The sequence below is a fragment of the Thyridium curvatum genome, assembly GCF_004353045.1.
Source record: "Thyridium curvatum strain D216 chromosome Unknown NODE_30_length_408869_cov_84.441474, whole genome shotgun sequence".
Classification (NCBI taxonomy): domain Eukaryota; kingdom Fungi; phylum Ascomycota; class Sordariomycetes; order Thyridiales; family Thyridiaceae; genus Thyridium; species Thyridium curvatum.
Window position 1 is genome coordinate 244,871 of NW_022156785.1, and position 23,034 is coordinate 267,904.

The following is a 23,034-nucleotide window of genomic DNA, read 5'->3' on the forward strand; positions in this document are numbered from 1 at the left end:
AAATAGTAGTCCTATCAGTAGCACAGTGGGGCATTACAGTGGACGTTTGCTGTTTTGTGCCGCCCCTCCGAGTCATGATTGGTCAATGCACGGCTCCAAAAAAGTTTTTGAGATCTTCGAGACTTTGGCATGAACCATGGTTCTTCAGGATGAAAGTGAACACTGAAGGAAGCGCTATCATCAAACCTCGTTTCAAATCATTTTTGGGAACAGTACCACACTAGGGAGACATACTCAAGGCTGTTGTGTCTCAAGTGAGGAGCTCTACTCATCGGCGCAAGATCATTTTGCTTCAAGGGGAAAAGTCTCTGCACTCCGATTCACAGTGGCTGCATCATGTCGGCAGCCGAAGTCCCCAGGTCGGCAAAGGCCAAGAAGAGAAAGCAGAGAGATGACGGTGGCTCACGCAAGCGACGCAAGGGAGACGCCTTCGTGGACGACAGCCTCCTCGATACCGAGGCCGGCGTGAACAGAGCGTTTGAGACGATGGACAGCCAGCTTCTATCGGACCATTTCTCACAACAGACGACAAGATTTGGGAAAGACCTGAGTCCCATCGAACTGTCTGACCTCTATATATCGAGTGAGCCTATCTATCTTTGGCGGAATCACGTCATATGCACGCGCACTAATCAGGATCGCTGTGGTAGAGAACTCGATCAAGGATACCTCGTCCTTCTCCAAAACCAGGAATCTTGAGAATCTGCCTACTTTTCTCGAGGAATTCTCAGAAAAGCCTGCAGACCTCGCAAAGGCTCCTGTGCCGAAAGGTGCACCGCACACTATCATTGTAGCGGGTGCCGGTTTGCGAGCCGCAGACATCGTAAGGTAGGCCTGCAGCCCTAGACGAGATGAACCATGGTTTTTGGGCTATCATGAAACTGACAACTGGTCTAGAGCTGTGAGGACGTACCAGAAGAAGGGTAACGTGGTCTCGAAGCTGGTTAGTAGCTCGGCGAGCGAGCGCTCTGATACGCAAGATACCAAGAGCCGAGACTAACTATTGCTTTGCTACAGTTTGCAAAGCACATCAAGCTTGAAGAGGCAGTCACATTCCTGAAATCGAACCGTACTGGTATAGCAGTAGGCACGCCAGCTAGATTGATGGACCTGTTGAACAACGGTTTGTTTTCCTTCACCTATCTTGGATGAGCCGAGTCTTGGCTAACGGTAGAGCTAGGCGCTCTCTCCGTGGAGCATCTGGAGCGCCTCGTGGTGGATGCCTCGCATATTGATATGAAGAAACGGGGTGTTATGGATATGAAGGACACAATGATGCCCCTGGCTAAATGGCTGTCCAGACAAGAGTTCAAGGATCGGTATGCCGCGGAGGAAAAGCCCCTTGAGCTCCTTTTCTTTTGACCTAGGAGGCACCCTCCTCCCTGGCACACATAAAGTCCTTCCTCGCGGAGGTCGGCGTCCTCAAAATTAGATACCCAGGAATTGCAACCTCTATCATTTCAGCGCGAGTAAGGCGTGGAAGATCCAAGTCCCAGTGATGAAGGAGTCGCTTGCCTATGGATGGTCCCTGCCGGTCCTCCTTTCGCCTGGAGCGGACACTCCTTCCCGAGTTGGCAAAGTCTTGGGAGCATGAATTCCAGACTGGCCTTTCCTCCTCCTCTTGATCAGGACTTGCCGCATATGTCTTGTCTGATTCTACTCGAAAGAGGCTGGCGCACTCCCGTCTATTGTCCACCGCCTCTTAGATCGCCTCTCGTTTGACTTGTTTACTGTTTTTGGATGAGCCAGCAACCCTCCGAGTCACTTTTGGCCACCAGATTAACCTCTTGCTTGACCTGGTGCTTGGTTGTCGAGTCCGCTGTCAGAGCCACACCGAGCATCCAGCATGAAGACCGCTCAGTTATGGCCCGTGGTCCTCACAGGACTCTTTACACAAACTGTCGCTATTGCCGATGATGCTGTGGGTATGTAACCAGAGAAAACCCGCCGCCGAAGCAATCTACTGATTGCCTCAAAGATAATCTCATTGCCTGTCTACCGCGGATTTCGCAAGAGACAGCCTGCGCAGACATCTCTTGCATATGCCAGGACCAGAGTCACACTGAGGTAAGACACCGCCAAATGCTTCCAAGACTTCGCTCTGACCTGAATGAACAAGAGCCTATTGAGATGCCTGCAGCGAGTTTCTGGAGATTTGATCTCTGCGATGCAGCAGACGGCATCGGTTTGTGCCAACGGCAGTCCGATATCCTGGCCAGAACGGACGCAATCCCGCTACCAGGGCCTGCGAGGTACTGATCCGTCGTTGATGCTGGATGATACGGGTCCCATTCATCTGGTGTTCGACATCAATATCAACCAAGATAGACGGATTCTTGGAGGAGCATCTGCCGGGAACGACGCTCCTCGCGAAGTTCTCGACTGGAAACCCGTTCATACGCAGGCTTGGAATCACGAGGACGGTCAAGGTACCCATAGCTCGAGCGTATCACCGAAGGTACGATTGACGGATGCGTTAGGCCAAACAACTTCAGCGAATGCCAGAGTAGCTGTCGACATGGATGCTGTAGACACGATTCGAGAAGCAGGTGGAGAGAGAGAAAATGCGACACACATCAAACCCATCACGGTACAGACAATTCCCGACGCAACCAATCCAAGGAGCTCCAGTGACCTTTCGGCATTGGAAGGGTACAACTCTGCAGATCCACAACTTCTGCCTCCCGAAGCCGTGAAGCATGATGGACTGGAGCTACTGGACACAGAGAGAGGAGCTACCGACGTCGCTGCACCAGACTTCAGCGAGGACGAGGCAGGTGAAGACCTAGACGTGGTTACTTTGATAAGTACCATATTCTCGGCGTCAACGACTCGGCCAAACACATTTTGGCCTACAAGCGCTGCTTCTGGAATGCACAATTCGGCTCTTGCCACTACCATCACTGGCATCGACATATCCCAGAGTGACATTGTGGGCAGCCCCCACGTATTGACAACCTTTCCAACACCTGTTCCGCCAAGTTTGTCATCTGAGTACACCTTGCCAGAGGTTGGAAGCTCGCAACGAACCAGTCCCGAGTCTTTTGGCATTGAAACAAGTACCACGACAAACAGCGGTGACGAAGATGGCCCAGGAGAACAAAATACGCCACTTTCAGAATCGCCCCTGACAGTCAACGACACCAGTACTTATTCACCGACGAGCGCCCCAGGTGCCATTCCCGATACCTTCGCGACAGTTATATCTGCTCATACTGCGGGGCCGTACAACTACAGTTCACTTATAGCTGCATCTCTTGCGACTGATGATGATGGATCTCCTGAGCCTGTGTTCTTCGAACATACAGAGGTTACCAGCACAACGTGTACGCAGACGGTCATCATAACCGTGCCTGCTCCGACCCCTATTCCGTCCTCTTCCTGTGACGGAGATACAGGGCCCTCGGGAGGCCACCAGAACAGCCTGGGTGGGACGGAAGCTCCGTTTCCTAATAGTCACAGTTGCACGACAACGACGAATCCGAACCAAACTCCGCCAACTCCAGGAGTCCCGTTATTCCCAACGGGAGCAACCGTAGCCCCTCTGGACACACCGTCGGGCTCTCGAAGTTGGCTCCCACTCACTCTAAGCTTCTTGAGTTCCCCGCCAGATTCCTTCCCAGCAAAGGTCTCTACTGGCACAGTTCCTGTGCCACAGCTAGGGAGTCAAGGGCCGGATAGTCCCGATGGGGTACCTCCAGCCGGATCTCTTACTCGACCAACACCAGCCATCCCGCCAGTGTTTCCGACAGGCAGTATACCTCCTGTACCGTTGACCAATGGCCCGAGTACTGGGCCCTCGGTCCCTTTTCAGCCCCCCTCAGTCACGCCGAGCGAGCCATTGTCAGGATTTGGCAGGACTCAAACTATGGGACCTCTACCTATGATGTCACCTCCTGGTTCTGTCTCTCCAGCTTCGTTTATCTCGCCGACACCGAACGCTATGCTGAGTAGTAGGCTCCCTGTACCCGTGCCGCCGAGGCCAAATGTATTGCCGCTGGACAATACACTGCCCTCCCCCCCGCCGACCATATCTCCGGGAACCGTGAATGAGTTCCCGCCGCCTGGAGGCGGCACTCAGACACTCCCTCCAACTTCACTTGGCCCGGGCTCGATAACAGTACCGACACTGCCTGGAGGGGGATCACTGCCGCCCCCTCCAAGCAATCCCACTCCTCCACGCGCGATATCTGCTCAAGCGCCTATTCAGCCACCACGACCAAGCGTCGGAAGCACCAACCCTACGCCATCAAGCCCAGGCAACATCATATCCTTTGCACCCCAACAAGGCTCGCAAGCAAACCCAGCACCCGGGCCAAGTCCCACCACTTTTTGGACCAGTCTTACAACTCCCGGCCTTCCCCAGATATCCCCACCAGCACTTCCTTCTACGATAGTGCCTCCCGTGGCATCGCCGCCGCCTCACACATGGCCGCAAGGCCCGCCGGGAGTCGCGACGACGACGCCCGACGCCCCCAGAGGTCCGCCAGGCACGGTTTCCCCAATAACGGTGATGCTACCATCATCTCCAGGCTTGACTTCGATCCCGATCACAATACAAGGCCAAGCGCCGCAGGCACCTCGACCACCACGGCCCTCTCCCAGTGGGGGGTTGACAGATTCCGTACCCGGCGGTTCATCTGCCGAGATCTCAATCTTCACAACGTCTACCCAGCCGCTCACAGACCCTCAAGCTCCGAGTCTCGCAAATGGAACAGCCTCGGGTCCACCTCGTCCCACCGGCTCGACGGGTCCCAGCCGACCTACGGCTATCACGTATACGCCCTCCCCCCTAGTCAGTGCGAATCCGGTGCCTGCAGTCGGCCCGCCCCCCGGCGTCGCGACCATATCGGGACCGTGGCTTCCTGGCGTCCCTGCCACAAGCAACACGAACCCCTTCACCACGATGTCATCCACCATTGGGTCGAACGGGACGGTTCCGGGAGAGACACTGCCTCCGCCGGCAACTGTGATCAACCAAGCGAGTCGAGACGAAGGCCCGTCGGCAGTAGCCGTTGGATGTGCCATAGTGATCTTTTTGGGGTTCAACTTGTAAACAAATAATACCTAGGTAGTGCATTGTTTGCTGGAGAGTAATGATGGAACCCGAGGAAGAATACAGATAAACATATTGGATTAATGTATCCTTGTACTAGGTGAATTAGGACGGCGTAGCTACGCTCTTGTTCTCCGGCTCTGGAACGTGAGAAGTTATTATCCCGGTTAGGCTTCGCATATGTTGACAACTTGTGTGTGGAACAAGTTCAGTTGATGGATGGAACCGCCGGGGAATGTTGCGGGGGCTTTCCGGGTTCCATTTTAGGGAATTTAGACCCCTACTAAATGGACGCCCCACCACCTAAGGTAATACTCTTCTTGCCGTGTTAGTCCGCCTGGCAGAAAAATAATTTGAGCTCTCTTGACAAAAAAGTTCGAGATTTACATTTCAAGTCTTAACATCACCTCTTCAGCAATCGCCCCCCATACATACTTGGTCGTATTCCAGACCTGACATTGCTTTTCGAAAAGTATCGCTCAGGAAACCAGTATCTCTTCCATAAAACAAATCCAACCCAACCAAGAAAATGAAGCGCAAAGCCGAGTCTGGCGCCGCCGCGACGGCTCCCGCGAGCAAGCGCGCCAGCGACGACGTCGAGGGCTCCTCCAAGAAGCGCCGCCGCGTGAGCAAGGCCGAGGACGACGTGGCCGCCGCGGAGGTCGCCGCGCCGAGCAAGAAGGAGAAGAAGGAAAAGAAGGAGAAGAAGAAGGACAAGAAGGACAAGAAGGCCAAGAAGGAGGAGAAGGAGCAGGTCGAGGCGGCGGACAGCCAGGAAGCAGTGGTTGCTGCCCCGAGGGAGGAGGAGGAGAGCGGCGACGAGAAGCCAAAGAGGAAGAATAGCGAGAAGAAGGACAAGAAGAAGGAGAAGAAGAGCAGCAGCAAGTCGGACAAGCCAAGCGAAGAGGTCCCTGCCGCCAGCGAGACCAAGGACAAGTCCAAGAGCAAAAAGGACAAGAAGGCCAAGAAGGCCAAGAAGGCGGAGGAGCCTGCCTCCGCGGAGGACGCCGCGACGACCGGCGATGATGCCGAGCAAGAAGAGCAAGGCCAGGGCGAGGAGGGCGAGGGCGACGAGGAGCAGGAGCAGGAGCAGAAGAAGGCGGCGCGCTTCATCGTCTTCATCGGCAACCTGCCCTACACGGCCACCAAGGCCAGCGTCGCCAAGCACTTCGAGGCGCTGAGCCCGTCGAGCATCCGGCTGCTCTCGAACCGCGAGGACCCGTCCAAGTCGCGCGGCATCGCCTTCCTCGAGTTCGACAGCTACGGGCCCATGAAGACGTGCCTGGCCAAGTTCCACCACTCCGAGTTCAGCGACGGCAAGTCGCAGCCGCGCAAGATCAACGTCGAGCTCACGTAGGTCCTTCCCCCCCCCCCAACCACTCCACTACACCCTTTCCTTCCTTTCCCTGCCTCCCCCTTTTTCAAGTCTCCAGATATCTACATAGGCGGGTTGTACTGACTGCAATGCACAGTGCTGGAGGCGGCGGCAAGACCCAGAACCGTCGCGACAAGATCAAGGCCAAGAACATCAAGCTCAACGAGGAGCGCGCCAGGCGGATGCAGGCCGAGGAGGAGGAGAAGAGGACCCGAGTCAAGTCCGGGCCCAAGCCACAGCAGCAGCAGGCCCAGGCCGACGAGGACGACCACTCTGGCGTCCATCCCAGTCGCCGTGGCCAAATGTCCAACAAGAGGAAATGGTGAACAGGGTTGGTTCTGTTCGCACTGGCACGTAATGGGAGCAATGATTGCACTCTTTTCAGTAGTCAATTTCTTGAGATACCCTGCTGTACAACATTAAAAGCAGCATCATAAAAGTTAGGCACATCGAAACTGTAAGTTGGGATAAAGCAACGAATCAAAAACACCAATAAAACTTCTTCATGCGAAAAACTAGTCATCTCATAACATTCGTGTCTCGCTTCGAAAGGCCTGTTCCCTCATCCTGCATCCAGCATCCTGCTACCACCTCGCTTCCTGAACAATCCAATCGTTCCCTTGAGGGGGGAGGGATCCGTTGATCTAGTGAGCCATGGGATATCCTTTACGTGAATGCGCTGTGTGTGTGAAGTACTCTGCAACGACCAAAAATAGCAACAAAAAAATCGGCAATCAAAAACCAACACCAAAACCTATATCGGGGGAGAGAGAGAGAAAAGCGGCTTGGCTCGCCAGTATCCGTGGATGCGAATGATAATGACCCAAAAGCCGCCTCGAGCGGAGAATGCTGTAACTTTTTGAAATGCTGCTTTGGATAGCTCCAGGCCCTACGAGATGTGTGCAGGCTGCGGTTGACTCACTTCGAGGCAGAGCAAGCCCCTGTGCTGTGCCGGCTGAGCCCCGGTCCTCGTATATCTCGAGTTTATCGGTGCTGCCGGTCACTGACACGCCTTGGGATCTATAGAACGACGCACTTTGACTTCTTGGTCTTGGTCGCAACAGGGCGGGGGTTGAGGACGGCACTGGGAGGGAATGACTAGTCAGTAAGGCTTTCTTCAGGGGCTTCATGCTTGGAACTGGAGACATACCGGATGGCCTCGTCGAAAACACTCTTCAGATTCCTCTGGGTGAGGGCAGAGCACTCGAGGTACTTGTGTGCCCTGATCTCCTTGGCGCACATCAGAGCCTGGTCGTATGAGACAGGCTCCATTCTCTTTTGTCGAAGTGACTCAAGCGTCGCTGGATCCTCACGCAGATCGAGCTTGGTACCGACCAGAATAATGGGGATGTTGGGCGCATGGTGGTCGATCTCGGGGTACCACTGCGGCTGGGGTCAGCTGGTGATGCTCTATACGTAGTTTAGGAGAAGAGAAGAGCAGTCCACTGACCTTGGCCTTGACGTTATCAAAAGAAGGAGGGCTGACGATGGAGAAGCAAATCAAAAAGACGTCGGTCTGGGGGTATGAGAGGGGCCGCAATCGATCATAATCTTCTTGTCCGGCAGTATCCCAAAGACCCAGGCTGATGGGCTTGCCATCAACCATGACACTCGCCGAGTAGTTGTCGAACCTGTATTTCAGCAGCCACGTTAGAAGCTGGACAGGTCGAGGGGTAGCCAGTAGGAAATCATGGTCGGCGGAGGGACTAACACTGTGGGAATGTATTCACCGGGGAAGGCGTTCGTCGTGTAGGAAATGAGCAGACATGTCTAAGGCAGGTGTTAGCTGAGGTGTTTCTGAGAGGATAGTGGCGTGGCGTCGAAGGCCGACGCAGCCAAAGAGAACGACTTACCTTTCCGACTGCACCATCACCAGTCACAACACACTATAGATTCGAGATATTGCTCGTTAATTTGCTGTTGCCTCGGGCGTCATGCGCCTTGTATAGGTTAGGTAGAGGGGTTGCGCACCTTCAGGGACTGAACTCCGGGAGCAGCCATTGTGTGGTATCTTGTGGTATTTTGTAAAGCTTGTCGGAGCAGTACAAATTCGAGAGCTGGATGCTCAGGGAGAATTGACCGAAGAGACCTTGTGCGGTTCTATCGGCCCGGGAAGCAATGATGGTGATCGCGACGTGAGCAGTCGGAGTACCTTTTGGCTTCCAAAGACGAGATAGGGCGGCGGCGCAGCAGCAGCTAGGTCGTCGGGTCGGTGTGGGCTGAGGTGTCAGGAAAGCAGCAATGGAAATGAGGAATTCGAATTATGGCATGAAGATCAGCATTAAGGCGTTAGACAGACAGCGGATCTGTTGACAGCCGGGAGTGGGAGAAACGGGTGGGCGGGCACTGCAAGCGAAACAGTGAGTCTGGTCTGGAGGTTGGAAAAAAGGACGAACAATTAAGGTCGATGGGGGGGGAGAGTTCGTAAGGTGTGCAGATAATGTAGGGGGTTAGTGGGAGAATTGGGTGAGGCGGTAGGGGTGGTAGGGGTAGGGGAGGCACGCATGTGCTGCAGCACGGGCGATTCTTACCCTTGTGGTGGGATGGGGGGGAGGTAGGTATCAGAAAGTGGAGGGTGGGGTAGGGACAGGAGAGGAGACAACCTTGGAAGAGAAAGAAGATGGGTCAATGTGTAAGAAGGTACTTTGGGCTTTTGGGGACAGCCGAGAGCATCTACCATCCATGGAATCTACTACCGACTTTGCTTCTACGGAGTACGCTTCTTTCTACAGGGGTGCTGTGGTGGAGGAGGGGAGGAAAGCTGAAGCACAGGCTCGCATCGATCCCCAGGACCAGCTTTTTGGGAGGCTCTTGGGACAAGTATCTGCATATGCAGGCCTTTTGCTTCATTTGAGGCCGGGTGCTCGTGCACACCCACTCTCTGCATCCGCTCCTTCCTAGCCACAGGTCGGCAGGAGTTGACATGCAAGGAGTTGACAGAACCTTGAAGTGTGGAAGTGTGGGTTGGCACATACACACACTCACTTGGGAGGATCAATCGGGATGACAGCAGTGTTGGTAAGATGCACCATCCTCAACCGCCAAATGGGTACCAAGGAAGAGGGAGCTCAGGTAGCTCGAAACATCGCAAGCACATGCCGACGGACCTAGGCGTCGAAACAAGGGGCTGCTGCAAGCTGTTTGGTACTAACTACTAAGAGAGAGGGGGGGTGTTTGGTCAAAAGAAGCTATCTGAGCTCTGGCTGCTGATCAGTACCACTTCAAGTCGTGTCAACCGGACCACAGGGTTGAAAACTCGGGCGGGTAGGAAACAAATCATATGGCCTCTTCATTATCGTGTCCTTGGTTGGACTGTCTGCCGTCATCGAGATGTGAAGCAGTAGCGCAAAGGACTGGATGAGAATGCACTGTTGGTTTGCTTGGAAAAGGGGCTGGCTGGTTCGATAGGGAAACACTTGACCTTTAGTTCCTGTCGGTCCCCCATTCACACCATCCCAAGACTTTCTTAGTCGCCGCCGCCTGTCATTACACGTACTTGTAGATCAGCTAGCCGGAGAGGACCGCGCATCTTTTATTAGCGACACTCGCTCCGGCCTTGGCCGTCCGTCCTGGTGAGGCTTCCGAGAGGGATGAATGAGGTGGCACAGGTGACATTCAACATTTCCTCTTCTCCACCTATCAAGTGTCGATGACTCGATACCAAAGGGTCAATCAAGTCTGGTGTCAAGTGCTGGGGAGAACATGCCCTCGCCTGCTCATACACAATTGGTCGCATCTGGAAACCAGTCTCAGATATCCGGATTGGGGGTGTCGAGTGTGGAGACCTGCTGCTTTTGAAACCTCATGGTCGTTCTCTTTGTGGGTTTGGTGCGAACATTTGCATTTGCGGATGATGCAAAAATGTGGGACATCGAGTCTCCAGTCTGCACTCGGAATAAACCTGCAAGTGCATCAATTGATGTACCTAGCCGAGAGTACAGGTAGCACTTGAGCCCAGCCAGCACACATTGGGCTCACCACTGGCTGACATCACTCGCCGCCTTCATCCAAGGCGAGGATGGACTATTGACTATTGTGGCAGCAGGCGCCGTCACTTGGAGGAGATGGTAGGCAATTGCAACATGCTGTTTTCTTGAGCCCATGGCCTACCTATCGGAATGGCAAGTACTTTACATTCAATATACATCAAATACAGCCCAACTCCGTAGAGCAGCTTTGATATCTGCAACAACCTCAGACCGCCAGGTTTGAAGCACAATCTGTAACAACTTGCCCCTCCTCCACACAAAGGCCAGAGTTCAATCAGGGCAGGTTAGCTTCAGGAGACGAGTGAAGTTTATTGTTGACATGGAGGCATATTTTCTCTCTCAATCTTGCTCTCTCGCCCCTGGGTCATAAAGTGTGAAGTACCACCTACACAAGGTACCTCTACCTTACCTTGTGTTGTTGCCTGCGCTGTTGACTCGAGAAAGAGCTCCAGCTGTTGCCGATCTGCCGAGTCGGGGAAGCGCCGAGCTGCTGCAATGTTCCAGAATGGAAGCTTTAGACTCGGGCCAGGCCGCCCCACCTGCCATTCCAATCGCCCCCGCCCCATCCAACCCGTCACCCGTGTGCCCGTCCACTAAACTTGCACAGAACGCGTCTGGCCGGCGCGTCATCATCACCACATCCCATCATGTGAGCTGGCTATCCACTCATCTCAACAACCCAATTTCCAGAGCCTGTGTGGTTTGCCAAGACTCAAAGCGGCATGGATTGACTGCCAGACCTCACCCACGATACCCGATACCCGATACCGCGCACCACACCAGCGTTCGCTGAGATATTTCATCAATCGACCATCGAAGCGAGTGCCCGCATTTCACCACAATCCTAGGCTCGACATCGATAGCGGGCGCCGTCAGCCATGCCCACAACTCCAAGTCGCGCCGAGACGGCACAACCCACAGCCGCCGGCGCATCAACACCTCGCTCCGCGCAGCGACGGCCGGCATTGACGCCGCTGGTTTCTCGAGCGAGAAGCGCCGAGCCGCCGTCGAGCCGGCGATCCGTACACACCCCCGCCACGGGTGGCGCCAGAGCCCCCGGATCGACCACCCGCCAGGGCCTCTCCGCGTCCGGGAGGAAGACCAATGCCGCCGCCGCCGCGACGCCGCACGCCCGAGCGGCCTTCCGCGCGCTCGACAGCCGCCGCGCCGCCATCTTCACGCCGGGTAAGAGCCGCCGGCGGAGCTTGCGCGAGCAGCGCGAGACCCCGCGCGACATCCTGCGGAACCTTAGTCGAGTCCTCGCCCCGACCACTCGGCCCGCCGCCTCGTCCTCCTCCTCTCCCGGGCCCAAGATGGCGAGCGACATCGGCACCATCTTGGAGGACGATGAGGACGACGACTTCCCCATCGACAGGCCGCGGCTGTCCCTCCCCATCGATATGGACGACGATAGCGATCTACAGCCGCACCATTCTGCCTTTATGGAAGACGAGAACTTTACGATGCAGTCTATCGAGCTACCGCGGAGGGCTCTGAGCGAACAGCCGCCACGGCTGTCGAGAAGCAGCTTGGGCAGTGTGCGCCTGAGCGATTATATGGGTGGGAACGACTTGGGCAGCGACGACGATGTTGGCATCGACTCTGCGTTCTTCCCCGCCGGCCCATTCGACGATATCCCAGAGGAGGAGGCGATTGGCGATATGACATACGAAAGGTACGTTTCTCCCTGCCCTGCCGCTCTTTGCGCAACATCCTCCCCTCCAATGCTAATGAAGATTTCCAGGATCGACGACGGGGCAGGACGGCGGGCGACCTTCCTTGCAGGTCGCGAGAGCGAATTTGGAGTTATTGATGCCCCTGTCAACGCCAATGACAGCACTGTATTTCTGGCGCCTCAACTGCAATCGTCTCCCGTTCGGCCATCTTTCCACCCTGAAGAGCAAATGGTGGTGGATGACGACAACCCCTTTGGAGAGGAGGAGGAAGGGGGCGATGGCGCCGAGGGCGGGGTCATGGATGCGACTGGCTTGGAGGACCTGCAAGTTGAGGAGGCCACCGCCAAGGATGCAGCCTGGAAAGGGAAAAAGAAGAAGCGAGGCGTCAAAGTTTCAAAATTCGGCGTCGAATACCCATCACTTCCGCCGAGCGTTGTCAAGCGTCTTGCGCAGACCTTTGCGCAGACGAGTGGAGTCGGCAAGGCCAAGATTAGCCCCGACACACTCAACACCATCATGCAAGCCTCGGACTGGTTCTTTGAGCAGCTCGGAGACGACCTGCAAGCCTATGCCAAGCATGCCGGGCGCAAGACCATCGACGAGAGCGATATGCTGACGCTCATGAGAAGGTATGTATTGTACACTTTACGGAATGGGGTATCATCCTTCCTATCTGGTTTATTGTTACAGTCGTCTGATCATCCGCTGCGCCCTTCTAGACAACGGCAGACCAGCTCTGTCACGACGCCCTTCTCCCTCGCTCAGCGCCACCTGCCGCGCGAGCTTCTGCAAGAATTGCGCATGACGCCTCCTGCACCCGTCAAACAGCGGCGCAGGCGCAACGTTAGCGGAGGCGCAGAGATCACCTGAGGCATCACACAGGACCTTGTAAGACTTGTATGCACACCATGATGAACAAGCCACATTCACCAAGACTTGTTCATGCGAACTCGCTTCGTGATATCAGTGGGAGGCTTCTTCACGACGAGCCAGAACATGACGGTCGTCGCCACTGCTAGGCTGTACCTATGGACTGTATCAGCCGACGAACAAGGACCATTTTGGGCCCGCTGGTGGAAGATGTCTAGACTTACCACGTAAAGATGTACTGTGCGTGGTTGTTGCGGAGGTTGACCTCGGGAGCTCTGCCGATAGGGATACCCTTGGCTATCATGTCATACACTTGAAGAATGTCGGGTTCTAGCACGGAAATATTGTTAGTAGCGCTCTAGATAGCGAAAAGGGCTGTGGGTAGAGAACCCCAAGAGCTCACTCACCCATAGTCGCCTCAATCCACACGGGTTGGCTCCCTGTCAAGCTCGCCATCTGCGCCACGTCGGGGAAGTAGAACTCGCCAATGTCTGGCCTGTTGTCCGGCGTGAACCTGTTCTTCTTCCACGGCTCGCGCAGCAGGCCCTCCACCTTGACGTCGCCCGCGGGCAGGGCCTCGGCCGGCCTGTCCTTCTGCAGCTTGAACTTCTTCGGGATCCAGCCCCGGTTCACGAGGATCTTGCTCTTGCGCCCGTCGTCGGCGGTCGTCTCGAGCGGCGTGACGACCATGTACCCCTGCTGCCCGTCGTGGATGCGCGGGCCGATGAGCATCTCCTCGTCGTGCCGGAAGCGGCCGGTCGTGTAGACGCGGCGGTAGTCGAAGTCCGGGATGGCGGCCGGGTCGATGCGCGGCGGCAGGGGCAAGGGGTCGCGGACGAGCCGGTCCTCGCACTTGGCGACGAGGTCGTTCTTCCACTGCAGGCGGTAGACCTGCCAGGTGCCGAGGCAGAAGGCGGTGATGGGCATGATGGCCAGCAAGATGAGGCCCGGGCCGTGCCTCCTGTTGGTGCGCACCAGCTCCGGCGGGTTGTCGACGATGGACGTGAAGGCCGGGTCGTCGGCCGCCTGCCTGCTGCGCTGCCTGGCCGTGTTGGAGAAGGGGCGGAGGCCGGATCGCGACGACGACGACGCGAGAGGGCACCGCTGGGTGGGTGGTGGTGCGGCCGAGGCCCTCGAGGAACACCGCTGGAGCTGGCGGGCCGTCCGCTGGACGGTGGACGGCCGGAAGATGCAATTGAGGCTCTTCATCGTGCGCTTGTGGCTCTTTTGGCGCGTAGAGTCGGAGCGACTGCTATGTTGCAGGGGGGCTTGAACTGATCGGATGATGCGTCCTTGGAGACTTTTGTCGAAAATGCTCCATTGGTTCCGCGAAGCTCAACTATGGAGCTAGAGTTGCGAAGCGGCCGATTGGCTGCGGAGGCTTTGACCAGAGTGGAATTGTGCGGGTATTAGTGGGCTGCGCGCACCGCCTAGCAACATCAATTCCATCCTCAGCTCTCGACTCGACGACTACAATGCACAAAAGCCTTGTGTGGTAACACAGCAGGGATGCCTTCATCTTCAATCCGGTTGGCCCGAATTGGCTGCTTCTCAGCCAACGGTTCTGGGGCGAAAATCCTCTCCAACGAAGCCTCTTTTCCGGAATTCCTGATGGACTATGTGTCTCGTTGGACTGGGCTGGACTCCAGCATGAATATCAACCCTCTCAAAACCGACTGACCTCCGCCCAGTATGAGCAACACTGGTGTCCTTGTGGATATCGAGAACGATGCCGATGCGATCTTGCAAGTATGTTCCTACGACCGGCGGGGTTTGGACCCCGTCGTCGTCTGGTCATCCCCGCACGAGATGCATCCAGTCCGCAGATCGCTCCAGAAGCCGTTCGTGAAGCCGCCCATCGCCCACCTTGGGATGCTGGGTCGTCTCCCCGCCGAGATCATGTTGATAGTCCTCGGCGCGCTCGACATCCGCTCTCTGTTTCGTTTCCGCCAAGTCAACAGGCTTGCTCGCGTTCATTCAGCTGGATCCCGGGACTACAGACTGGCCGCCAAGCACGGTTTGGAGGCGCTGCGAGGCCTGCTGCGCGCCGAGCTCGCTCATCTCTTCACCATCCAAGACCTCTACCAGTCTCTTGTCACTGACCAGTGCGCGGCCTGTGGCAGTTTTGGAGGCTTTCTGTTTCTCCCGACAGCCGAGAGGACCTGTGCGGGTTGCCTCCAGTCGTCCTCCCGCTTCCGTGTCATCCCTCCATCCACTTTTGCCGAGCTCACTCAGGTGTCTCCCGCTCGACTGAGGGATCTTGTCGGACAAGGCCTACGTACTGTGCCTAGAATCAAAAGCGCAGCGACGGGGACTTCACCACACCCACCCGAGTATCTGATTTCGGAAGAGAGGGCCAGGCAATCTCTGCTTGCCGTCGGGGCGCTGACCGAGGATGCCGTTCGGAATCTAGCGGCTCCCAGGGACGAGGAGAACCATCGCTTCCTGGCAGCCATTGCTCACCCGTACTACGATTCCAAGAAAGCCAGCGTCGAGCGCGGCGTCAGCTGCAAGGGCTGCCTGCTTCGGTGTACTGACCCTATCGGCCGCGATCGAGACCGGGCTTTTTCCAACGCGGCCTTCTTGACCCATGTCACGCAATGCGTGGAAGCGCAGGACCTTTGGACCCAGAGTGAGAGGGGGACAAGGCTTATCAGAAAGCCGCTGCTTGTCTTTTTACTCGGCTACATGTGCTGATGGGCTGTCTGCATGATCCGGGATGGTTTTTCTAGGTGGGCGGCTGGTCCTTCTCGTCGGTGCTGACCACGTCCACGCCTTGCACCGATGCTGCCTTGTTCGAGGCAGAGATGGCGAGCTTGGAGGGGCATTCGGCTTAGACGACTGGTCGGGGCGGTGGTTGGATGCCAATTGATAAATTGAACAAGATATTGAGTGAGGCATGGTTAGAGCAGAATCGCTCCATCTTGCCTCGTAGAATGTGTAGCTCTCATGGCTTGCAGCGAGAAGCAACCAATTGGCTTCTCCCAGTAAGATTCTAATCTCAGATCATCATAGCTCGAGGCACCTGAGGATTATTTGTCTGAGTACTGCAGATAGACAATGGTGAAGTTAATGAGCTCGATACCACCAGTAGCTTCTCTGTTCCACGATGCACAAGCAATGTCAAATTGCCCAGGTGGCTGTTGACTCGAACGCATGTCTGGAGGGGAGGAGGTAGCACAAAGCCAGGCACGTGAATAGCGGGATCCACGTGGCAGCAACAGGGCAATTTCGTCAGCAACAGCGCACCTCATCCATAGTTACGCCCTTGTAAAAGCTCGGGATTCTGGGCTTCACTTGACTTCTTTTGAGAACTTGCGGCTGTTTAGAACCCATTAGACCGGAGTGGCCAACGCTGCGTTACGTGGTGCTCACTTTATAACTATCGGACCTTTTTCAATCACCTCTTGCCCCCGCCACCGCATCATCCTTACTGCCTGTCAATCACCTACGTACGTCGTTATCATCATACATCCAATAGCTGTCACCATGTTCTTCTCAGGCACGCTCCAGGAGGGAATCGCAACCGCTCTCCAGCAGTCTAAGTTGGTAGCTTGTTTTGTTTCAGGCAAGCCTAGCCACCCCCCCAATGCTACGCCCTCACATGCACTACTAACACTAATGCAGATGAGGGTGACGAGAGTAAACTCTGGCAGGACGAGTATCTCAAAGACAGCTCGGTAAGCTTCCACCCTCACAAAACAGCATGGCTGAATCTGCTTCTAACGCAATCTATAGATCAGCCAAGCACTTCAGACTGATTCTGTCCTACTGAAGCTGCAAGCTGGCTCACAAGAAGCTGGCTTCCTCGCCGCGCTGTTCCCCCTGCCCAAGACCCCGACCTTGGTCATCATCAAGTGAGCTTCTTCTACCTGGTCACGCACGCTGTTGAGATGCTAATTGGCACAGAAATGGCGAGTTGAAGGAATACATTGCTTCAGGCGTTTCCAAGACAGACTTCTTGACCAGGGTTGGACGTGCTCTCCCAGGAAGCACCTCAATCCCTGCTGCCGCAAGTGCGGCAGCGGCGGCGGCCGTGCAGAGCTCCCATGAGACAGCGGCCACTGCTGCTCGAAGCCCGACCGCCTCCGCCGCGGTCGAATCCTCATCCTCATCCTCATCCTCATCCTCGGCCCCGCCGCAGGACCGTGCGGAGCTGGTAAAGGCGGCCATGGCTCGGCGTGAACGCGAGAAGCAAGAGGCGCTGCGGAAGCGGAAGGAGGCGGAAGAAGCTAGGAGAAAGGCGGCGGAGGAATCGACCGACGAGACCACCAAGCCTCAAGCCGCTGGCCGACCGCGGGACGAGGTGCAGAAGGCCGCTGAGGCGCGGAAGAAGAGACAGCAGGAAGAGCTGGAGGCCCGACGCCGTGTCCTGAAGCAGATCGAAGACGACAGGGCCGAGCGAAGGTCGAGAGAAGAGCTGCGGAAGCGGGAACGAGAGGCTGCTGCGGCCCTGGCAGAGGGAGCAGGTGGAGAGGCGGACGCGACGGGGGCCGATATCAGCTTGGCGCCACACTCTGCTCTGGCCTCGAGAGCGACGAAGAACAGCGAGGAATGTGCACTTCAGGTTCGGCTTTTCGATGGTTCCAATATCAGGACACGCTTCCCCAGCAGCAACACCCTCCGGACGGATGTGAGGAAATGGGTTGAAGACAGCCGGACAGACGACGGGGGCCCCTTCACGTTCAGATCTCTCTTTCCGAGCCGGCTCATCGACGAGACGGAAGAGGACAAGACCTTGCAAGACCTCGGGCTCACGCCTTCTTCCACCCTGGTTCTCGTCCGGGTCGATAAGTTCTCCGACGCATACGATGACAGCAACGCCGGAATCTTGTCTCGAATCATCGGTGCCATTGTCCACTTCTTCACAATGGTTCTCACGTTCTTTACCACGATCTTCAGTAGCCCGCCGCCCGCACCCGAAGCGTCGCAGCCATCACCGCAAGGCGCCAGCAGGCAGGAGCGAGGCCAACGTGATAACGGCCGCGTCCAGGGGTTCAGGAACCCCAACGACAGTCAGAGGGATCAGCAATTGTATAATGGTAACTCGGTATGTACTGATGCTACACATGCTACGATCAATCCCTTTATCTGTCCCACTAACAGATCTCTAGCTCAACTTCGAGCCGAGGAATGACGGTGACGACAATACACAATAGATGGTTCAACGACTTGGGAGTCCTTAGTCTCTTTTGAAAACCTTTGTCTTGTTTTATTCTCTTCGATTCGGAGGCTAGTTTGATGAGTGGACTGCCGTAATGTAAAATCTACAAAATGTATAATGCTCTTTGCTGGTGTAACCGTAGCCGGTCATTATGCAATTGCGAGCCATGACAAATGCTCATGCTTTCTGTGCTCTGCATATCTGTACAAACTCCACCCGCCCAACACATATTCTCTCCGATCTGCCGCTTAGTACTGGCTGGCAGCCTGCTGGCAAGCTTTCTGCAGAGATTGTTAGCTTTCTGTATACCCCCTTCTTCCCGAACATCATGGGGTCAAGATTCCCCCTCCCTCCTCCCACACACACGGGGGTTTAGACAAAAAACGCACCAGTTGTTCCAGATACCAGCCGCAGATCTGCATGTTGCCGCCGTGCTCGTCCATGCACTTGGTGAAGGACTCGGTGGCGCCCTGGCAGTTGTTGCCCCAGGAGCTGTTCTGCTGCTGGGCAGGGGGGGCCTGCGCGGCGACGGCGCCCTGCTGGGCCTCGGCGGGGGCGGAGGAGCCGCCGGAGAAGAGGCCGCCGATGGCGTGGCCGATGGAGGATCCGACGGCGACACCGCTGTATACATCACACAAGTCTTCCGTTAGCAAACTAGACGGATGGGTTCCCGGAACAAAGGGGGGGAGGAGGGAGGCTAGCTCACGCAGCGGTGCTGGCCATCTGGCCGAAGAGGCCGGGGCCCTGGGACGCGGCGGGCGCGGCGGCGGGAGCCGGGGCGTGGGGAGCGTGCTGCTGCTGCTGGGCCGGGGCGTACGTGGCGGCCGGCCGGGACTGCTGCTGGTGGGTGGGCGCGGCGGGAGCGCGGGCGGGGACGGTAGGGCGAGAGGGGGCTCTGCCGGCGGATCTTTGGCGAGGCATCTTTTGCTGTTTGTCTTTTGCGGCGCGGGAGCGTGTGTGTGTGTGTGTGGTGTCTTTGCCAGAAGAGGCGTGCTTGTGTGGTCGTGGACTTTGAAGTTGTGAACTTGAAGTTGGAGGTCTTGTTCTGTTCGTCGGATTTAAAAAAAGGGAAAGCCAAGTCGACCACCGAGTTTGCCCCCCAGCTTTCCCGAAGTGCCGGGAAGCCAATCGAATAGCGCTAAATGCACTCCACGTGATTGGTTTTCGGGGCGTCCTGCGGCTTCTGACGGCCCCCGAGGGCGCTAAAGAGACCCGCAAGGTAGCGCTGCCAGTACCTACACTGTACGCTGTCCACGGGTGGTGAATGGGGGTTTCTAGAGGCCCACGCGTATTTGGCGAGGCAGGTTTGTAATGGTACCCCCCTTCACCTTCACCATGCATGGGATACGTGAAGAGGCTTGCTGTGTCTCTCTCGAACATGTATGCTCATCTCAATTGGAATCGTGAAGTTTTGATGAATTTACATCTTCTATCTATCCTGAGTCACCTGGGATGTTCGCTACGGCCCTCCGACACCAGCCGCTTTGGCTTCAAGTATTGCGAAAGTGTCTTGGCCTTGATCTATCCATCTCTGGATAGTTGCAAGGTATGAAAGCATGAGGCCGTCCGATTCCCTGAGCTTCCTGCTCAGAGAGAGTCCTGATCCACAGTGGGCTACCTCTGAAGCCACCCTGGACCAGGATCTCAGTGACCTCTCTGCGCTTCGAGCTCTACCTCCCCATGCCGTCCTTGGGCAGGAGGAGTACGGGAAAGGCATGACACACGGTATGCTGGCCGTTGACTGTATAGCCACGGGCATTGCCCGGTGTTCTTCGACTGCCTGGCCTGTTTCACGAACCTTGGTTGCCTTCGCAGGATGGAAGGGCTTGTGAGTATGCAGATGTTCCTGTGACGAAGATAAATCACTTCGCACCCGAGCGCCCAGTCTTGGATCGTTTAGTAGCCTTTGCAGACCCCTGGGTGCCCTTATCGCTCGAGTCTGCTGAGCGCTTCTTGTTGCCCTTGGTGGCGGTGGACGAAGTCTTCTCGCGCTCCTTGGTGAGCTGCTCCCCAAGCTTTTTGCTGACTTCTGCGTTGTCCGCCTGTTTAGATGTTAACAACATGGCAATGACTGGCATACAGACGGATACACATACCAAATCTGACTTGAGGAAGCGGATCGCAGCCTCTTTATTCAGACTGTTCTCCCTTGGAGCAGGAGGGTTCTCCGCGGTCTTGATCTTTTCAAAGTACTGTCTGACACGCAGAAGTTCCGTGGTGACAGGGTGCTCCCGCGCACTCACTCCATTGATCCGTAGAGTGGCTATCATTAATAGTTAGTAGCTGTCAAGCAAGTCCAGTAAAGGATAGAGGCGGCGCACAGAAGAGGAGTGACTCGATAGCATAAGTTGTCAAAACACAGAGCTTGCTCTTGTCCAGAAGCGGAAGCTGTGACGAAAGGCCTCCGAGGTCCTCGAGAAGTGGCTTGAGAGCCTCTTCCAGCTGGTCCAGGTCGGCCTCGAGCTGTTCGAGGTGAGGATTGAGGTCCGAGATATCGGCCATGGTGCTGGTGAGGCGTTCGGCAGGTTTGGGAGGCGCAGCAAACAGTCTGAGTCTGAAGAGTTTTTACAAAATCTGTGAGAAGCAGGGCTTATGAGCACTTCGAGGTTTGCAATCCGGTGATCTTGAAATCCGAAAGGAGTGAGTGTGCTTGAAGACGTAGAGCGGGTGCATCTCAAGCAGCAACGCAATTTTTAGCGGTTGATCATCGGGCTGCAGTACCATCGACGCAGATTTTTGGTGGAGAAGGTACTTCGAGGGACCCTGGCCTAAGAGCATATGGGACTTGTACCCACCCAAACCGGCCTGGATCCAATCGGGTGGCCGCAAAAGGAGATGATGGTTATCGGGCGATCGCAAGCGCGCAATTCATTCCCTTCAGAAAAGCTAGGGACCGAGCTGCTACGAAAAATTGTCGCCATCATCAACTCCCAACTTTCCAACGGCGCACTCTCTAAAGGCCCGTCGCCACGACCACACGGCCTTTTTAGTGTCTTGGATAGCCGCTGGTGTGATTCTTGTCTCCCGTTCCTTCTTGCAACCGAGCATCCGAGATCAATCTAATCCACCATCGAGTCGATCCCTAGAACCAGATCAGCCAGACCGAGGATCTGTTCAGCTGGGCACGAGTCGGATTTGGCACACAACCAGAGTGCGATGACGCCCCGGTAGCGTCTTGAAATCAGCCAATCTGTCTCTCACGTTAGCCGGTCGACCAAAATCAAGGGTATTCTCGCGAATACCCTATAGCCAGTTGTCATGGAACCGCGGTAACACTTCGGCCGGCCGGGGGGCCACCAAGTTTATCTCGGCGCAGGCGACAGCCACTCCGAGCGCGCCTGTCGACTACCACTTCCCTTTCGGCAAGCCTTCCCTCCTGATATCTACCCTGCCAAGTTCTCAGCATCTTCCTCACGGCTATCGACCGCCAACCTCTCCCAAGTCCTCTACATCGCCGCCTTCAGCACATCAGCCTCTGCAGTCTAGTCAGGACAACCATGCCTCATCCGTCGCCCCCGAAGTTCCAACGCCTCTTCGCGACTCAAACGAGACAATACCGAAGAGCGAAGACAGCACTGTCAATGAGGCTACGCCCGATTCTAGTCTTTCGATGTCAGAGAGCCCTGTGCTACCCGTCTCAAACCGGAGAGAAGCACTACACCATCACTCTGACCAAGTGCACATCCTTGGTTCCGACCTCAAAGCGCACTATATTGCGCACGCAATCTCAGGTCTTTCCTCCATACCACCAGTGCGGTTACTGTCCAATCGTTGGGCTTTCCTCAAGGAGTGGAAGTCTGAAGGACACGAGATACACGTGTTCCGGAACGGAGAGTGCTCGACGCGAAACACGCCAATTGTCGAGCTGATGAACCAACGTGGTCGCGCAGCGCACCAACCACACATAGACAACCTGATCGTCACACTTTCGGCCGCGGGAGCTGTGAGAGCCCTCTCGAACATTACGCATCGGATCGACCAGCGGACCACTCTGTGTCTTATCCAAGACGGACTGGGTGTTGCAGAGCATCTCAACCAGAAACTATTCACAGATCCAGCTTACCGGCCAAGATATGTTCTGGGACACATGACCCATATCCTGGCGCACGGCCAGAGCCGATTCTCGGTCAACGAGAAGGCTAGCGGGCGACTATGCCTTACAGCTTTGCGAGAAGGGGTCACCGAACCCGTTGTCAAGATCTACCCACCCGTTGAACGTCATACGCAGAGTTCTCATCTTCTGAGGATGCTGACCACGACGCCAAATCTCCAAGCTGGAGGTTACTCGTATGCGCACTTCCTCCGGCGTAGGCTCCCGGATATGGTATTCACCTCGGCGGTAGACTCGGTGTCTGCGGCGCTCGACATGCCGTATGACAAGGTCTGGTCCAACCTAGAAGCACGGCACATTGTTTTCGAGCTTTTGCGAGAGATTTCCGAAGTGATCACGTCTCTGCCCGAGCTCCAGTACTCCGAGGAGCTGCTGAGATATGTCCATGACGGCGCACTTCAGAAGGACTGCCGTGCTCGTCTGAGGAAGAGAAGCAGTGGTGAGAGCCACATGCTCCATACCATTCGCTGGGGTAGAGAAAGCGATATCGACTTTCTGAACGGCTACTTCGTCCAACGCGGGGCGGAGGTCGGCCTGTCGTGCGCGACGAACAAGACCATCATCACAATGGTGAAGGCCAGACAGCGGAATGGCGTGGGCGAGATAGACGAGTATATCCCCGTCGACAAGAGGAAGCTAAGGTGATCATTAGAGAGCTTTGGCGATCCGTGTATAATTATCGAGCGTGTCGTGTCGTTGGTCAGCCAGCGTCACCAGCCTTGTAGCACCTGTATGACCCATTGATGTAACACCTAGTAGATCTACACATAGATAGCTGTATCATGTACTTGAC

General features: G+C 55.9%; 10 protein-coding genes across 10 annotated transcripts; 6 read left to right on the forward strand and 4 right to left on the reverse strand.

The window, feature by feature from the left end:
• Nucleotides 1–336: 336 nt before the first annotated feature.
• On the forward strand, nt 337–1,362 carry E0L32_005650 (uncharacterized protein; the record flags this gene model as incomplete). Its single annotated transcript, XM_031140195.1, has 5 exons — nt 337–583; nt 651–828; nt 898–943; nt 1,018–1,123; nt 1,181–1,362. The coding sequence occupies 5 exons, from the start codon at nt 337–339 to the stop codon at nt 1,360–1,362; spliced, it is 759 nt and encodes a 252-aa protein (XP_030995661.1).
• A 484-nt stretch (nt 1,363–1,846) lies between these two features.
• E0L32_005651 (uncharacterized protein) lies at nt 1,847–5,056 on the forward strand (the record flags this gene model as incomplete). The annotated part of the gene is made up of 3 exons (XM_031140196.1): nt 1,847–1,925; nt 1,979–2,067; nt 2,120–5,056. 3 exons carry the CDS (start codon nt 1,847–1,849, stop codon nt 5,054–5,056), a joined length of 3,105 nt encoding a protein of 1,034 aa, XP_030995662.1.
• Nucleotides 5,057–5,585: 529 nt separating this feature from the next.
• On the forward strand, nt 5,586–6,757 carry E0L32_005652 (uncharacterized protein; the record flags this gene model as incomplete). The annotated part of the gene is made up of 2 exons (XM_031140197.1): nt 5,586–6,409; nt 6,529–6,757. The coding sequence occupies 2 exons, from the start codon at nt 5,586–5,588 to the stop codon at nt 6,755–6,757; spliced, it is 1,053 nt and encodes a 350-aa protein (XP_030995663.1).
• A 694-nt stretch (nt 6,758–7,451) lies between these two features.
• Nucleotides 7,452–8,432, reverse strand: E0L32_005653 (uncharacterized protein; the record flags this gene model as incomplete). The annotated part of the gene is made up of 6 exons (XM_031140198.1): nt 7,452–7,515; nt 7,582–7,814; nt 7,882–8,062; nt 8,143–8,201; nt 8,285–8,317; nt 8,403–8,432. The coding sequence occupies 6 exons, from the start codon at nt 8,430–8,432 to the stop codon at nt 7,452–7,454; spliced, it is 600 nt and encodes a 199-aa protein (XP_030995664.1).
• A 2,866-nt stretch (nt 8,433–11,298) lies between these two features.
• Nucleotides 11,299–12,966, forward strand: E0L32_005654 (uncharacterized protein; the record flags this gene model as incomplete). Its single annotated transcript, XM_031140199.1, has 3 exons — nt 11,299–12,095; nt 12,165–12,725; nt 12,816–12,966. 3 exons carry the CDS (start codon nt 11,299–11,301, stop codon nt 12,964–12,966), a joined length of 1,509 nt encoding a protein of 502 aa, XP_030995665.1.
• Nucleotides 12,967–13,022: 56 nt separating this feature from the next.
• On the reverse strand, nt 13,023–14,175 carry E0L32_005655 (uncharacterized protein; the record flags this gene model as incomplete). The annotated part of the gene is made up of 3 exons (XM_031140200.1): nt 13,023–13,122; nt 13,191–13,296; nt 13,374–14,175. 3 exons carry the CDS (start codon nt 14,173–14,175, stop codon nt 13,023–13,025), a joined length of 1,008 nt encoding a protein of 335 aa, XP_030995666.1.
• A 483-nt stretch (nt 14,176–14,658) lies between these two features.
• Nucleotides 14,659–18,125, forward strand: E0L32_005656 (uncharacterized protein; the record flags this gene model as incomplete). Its single annotated transcript, XM_031140201.1, has 5 exons — nt 14,659–15,598; nt 16,594–16,646; nt 16,705–16,823; nt 16,876–18,016; nt 18,081–18,125. The coding sequence occupies 5 exons, from the start codon at nt 14,659–14,661 to the stop codon at nt 18,123–18,125; spliced, it is 2,298 nt and encodes a 765-aa protein (XP_030995667.1).
• Nucleotides 18,126–18,378: 253 nt separating this feature from the next.
• E0L32_005657 (uncharacterized protein) lies at nt 18,379–19,051 on the reverse strand (the record flags this gene model as incomplete). Its single annotated transcript, XM_031140203.1, has 3 exons — nt 18,379–18,411; nt 18,520–18,751; nt 18,837–19,051. 3 exons carry the CDS (start codon nt 19,049–19,051, stop codon nt 18,379–18,381), a joined length of 480 nt encoding a protein of 159 aa, XP_030995668.1.
• Nucleotides 19,052–19,992: 941 nt separating this feature from the next.
• E0L32_005658 (uncharacterized protein) lies at nt 19,993–20,632 on the reverse strand (the record flags this gene model as incomplete). The annotated part of the gene is made up of 3 exons (XM_031140204.1): nt 19,993–20,172; nt 20,227–20,393; nt 20,452–20,632. The coding sequence occupies 3 exons, from the start codon at nt 20,630–20,632 to the stop codon at nt 19,993–19,995; spliced, it is 528 nt and encodes a 175-aa protein (XP_030995669.1).
• A 276-nt stretch (nt 20,633–20,908) lies between these two features.
• On the forward strand, nt 20,909–22,886 carry E0L32_005659 (uncharacterized protein; the record flags this gene model as incomplete). Its single annotated transcript, XM_031140205.1, has 2 exons — nt 20,909–21,138; nt 21,380–22,886. The coding sequence occupies 2 exons, from the start codon at nt 20,909–20,911 to the stop codon at nt 22,884–22,886; spliced, it is 1,737 nt and encodes a 578-aa protein (XP_030995670.1).
• Between the last annotated feature and the right edge of the window lie 148 nt (nt 22,887–23,034).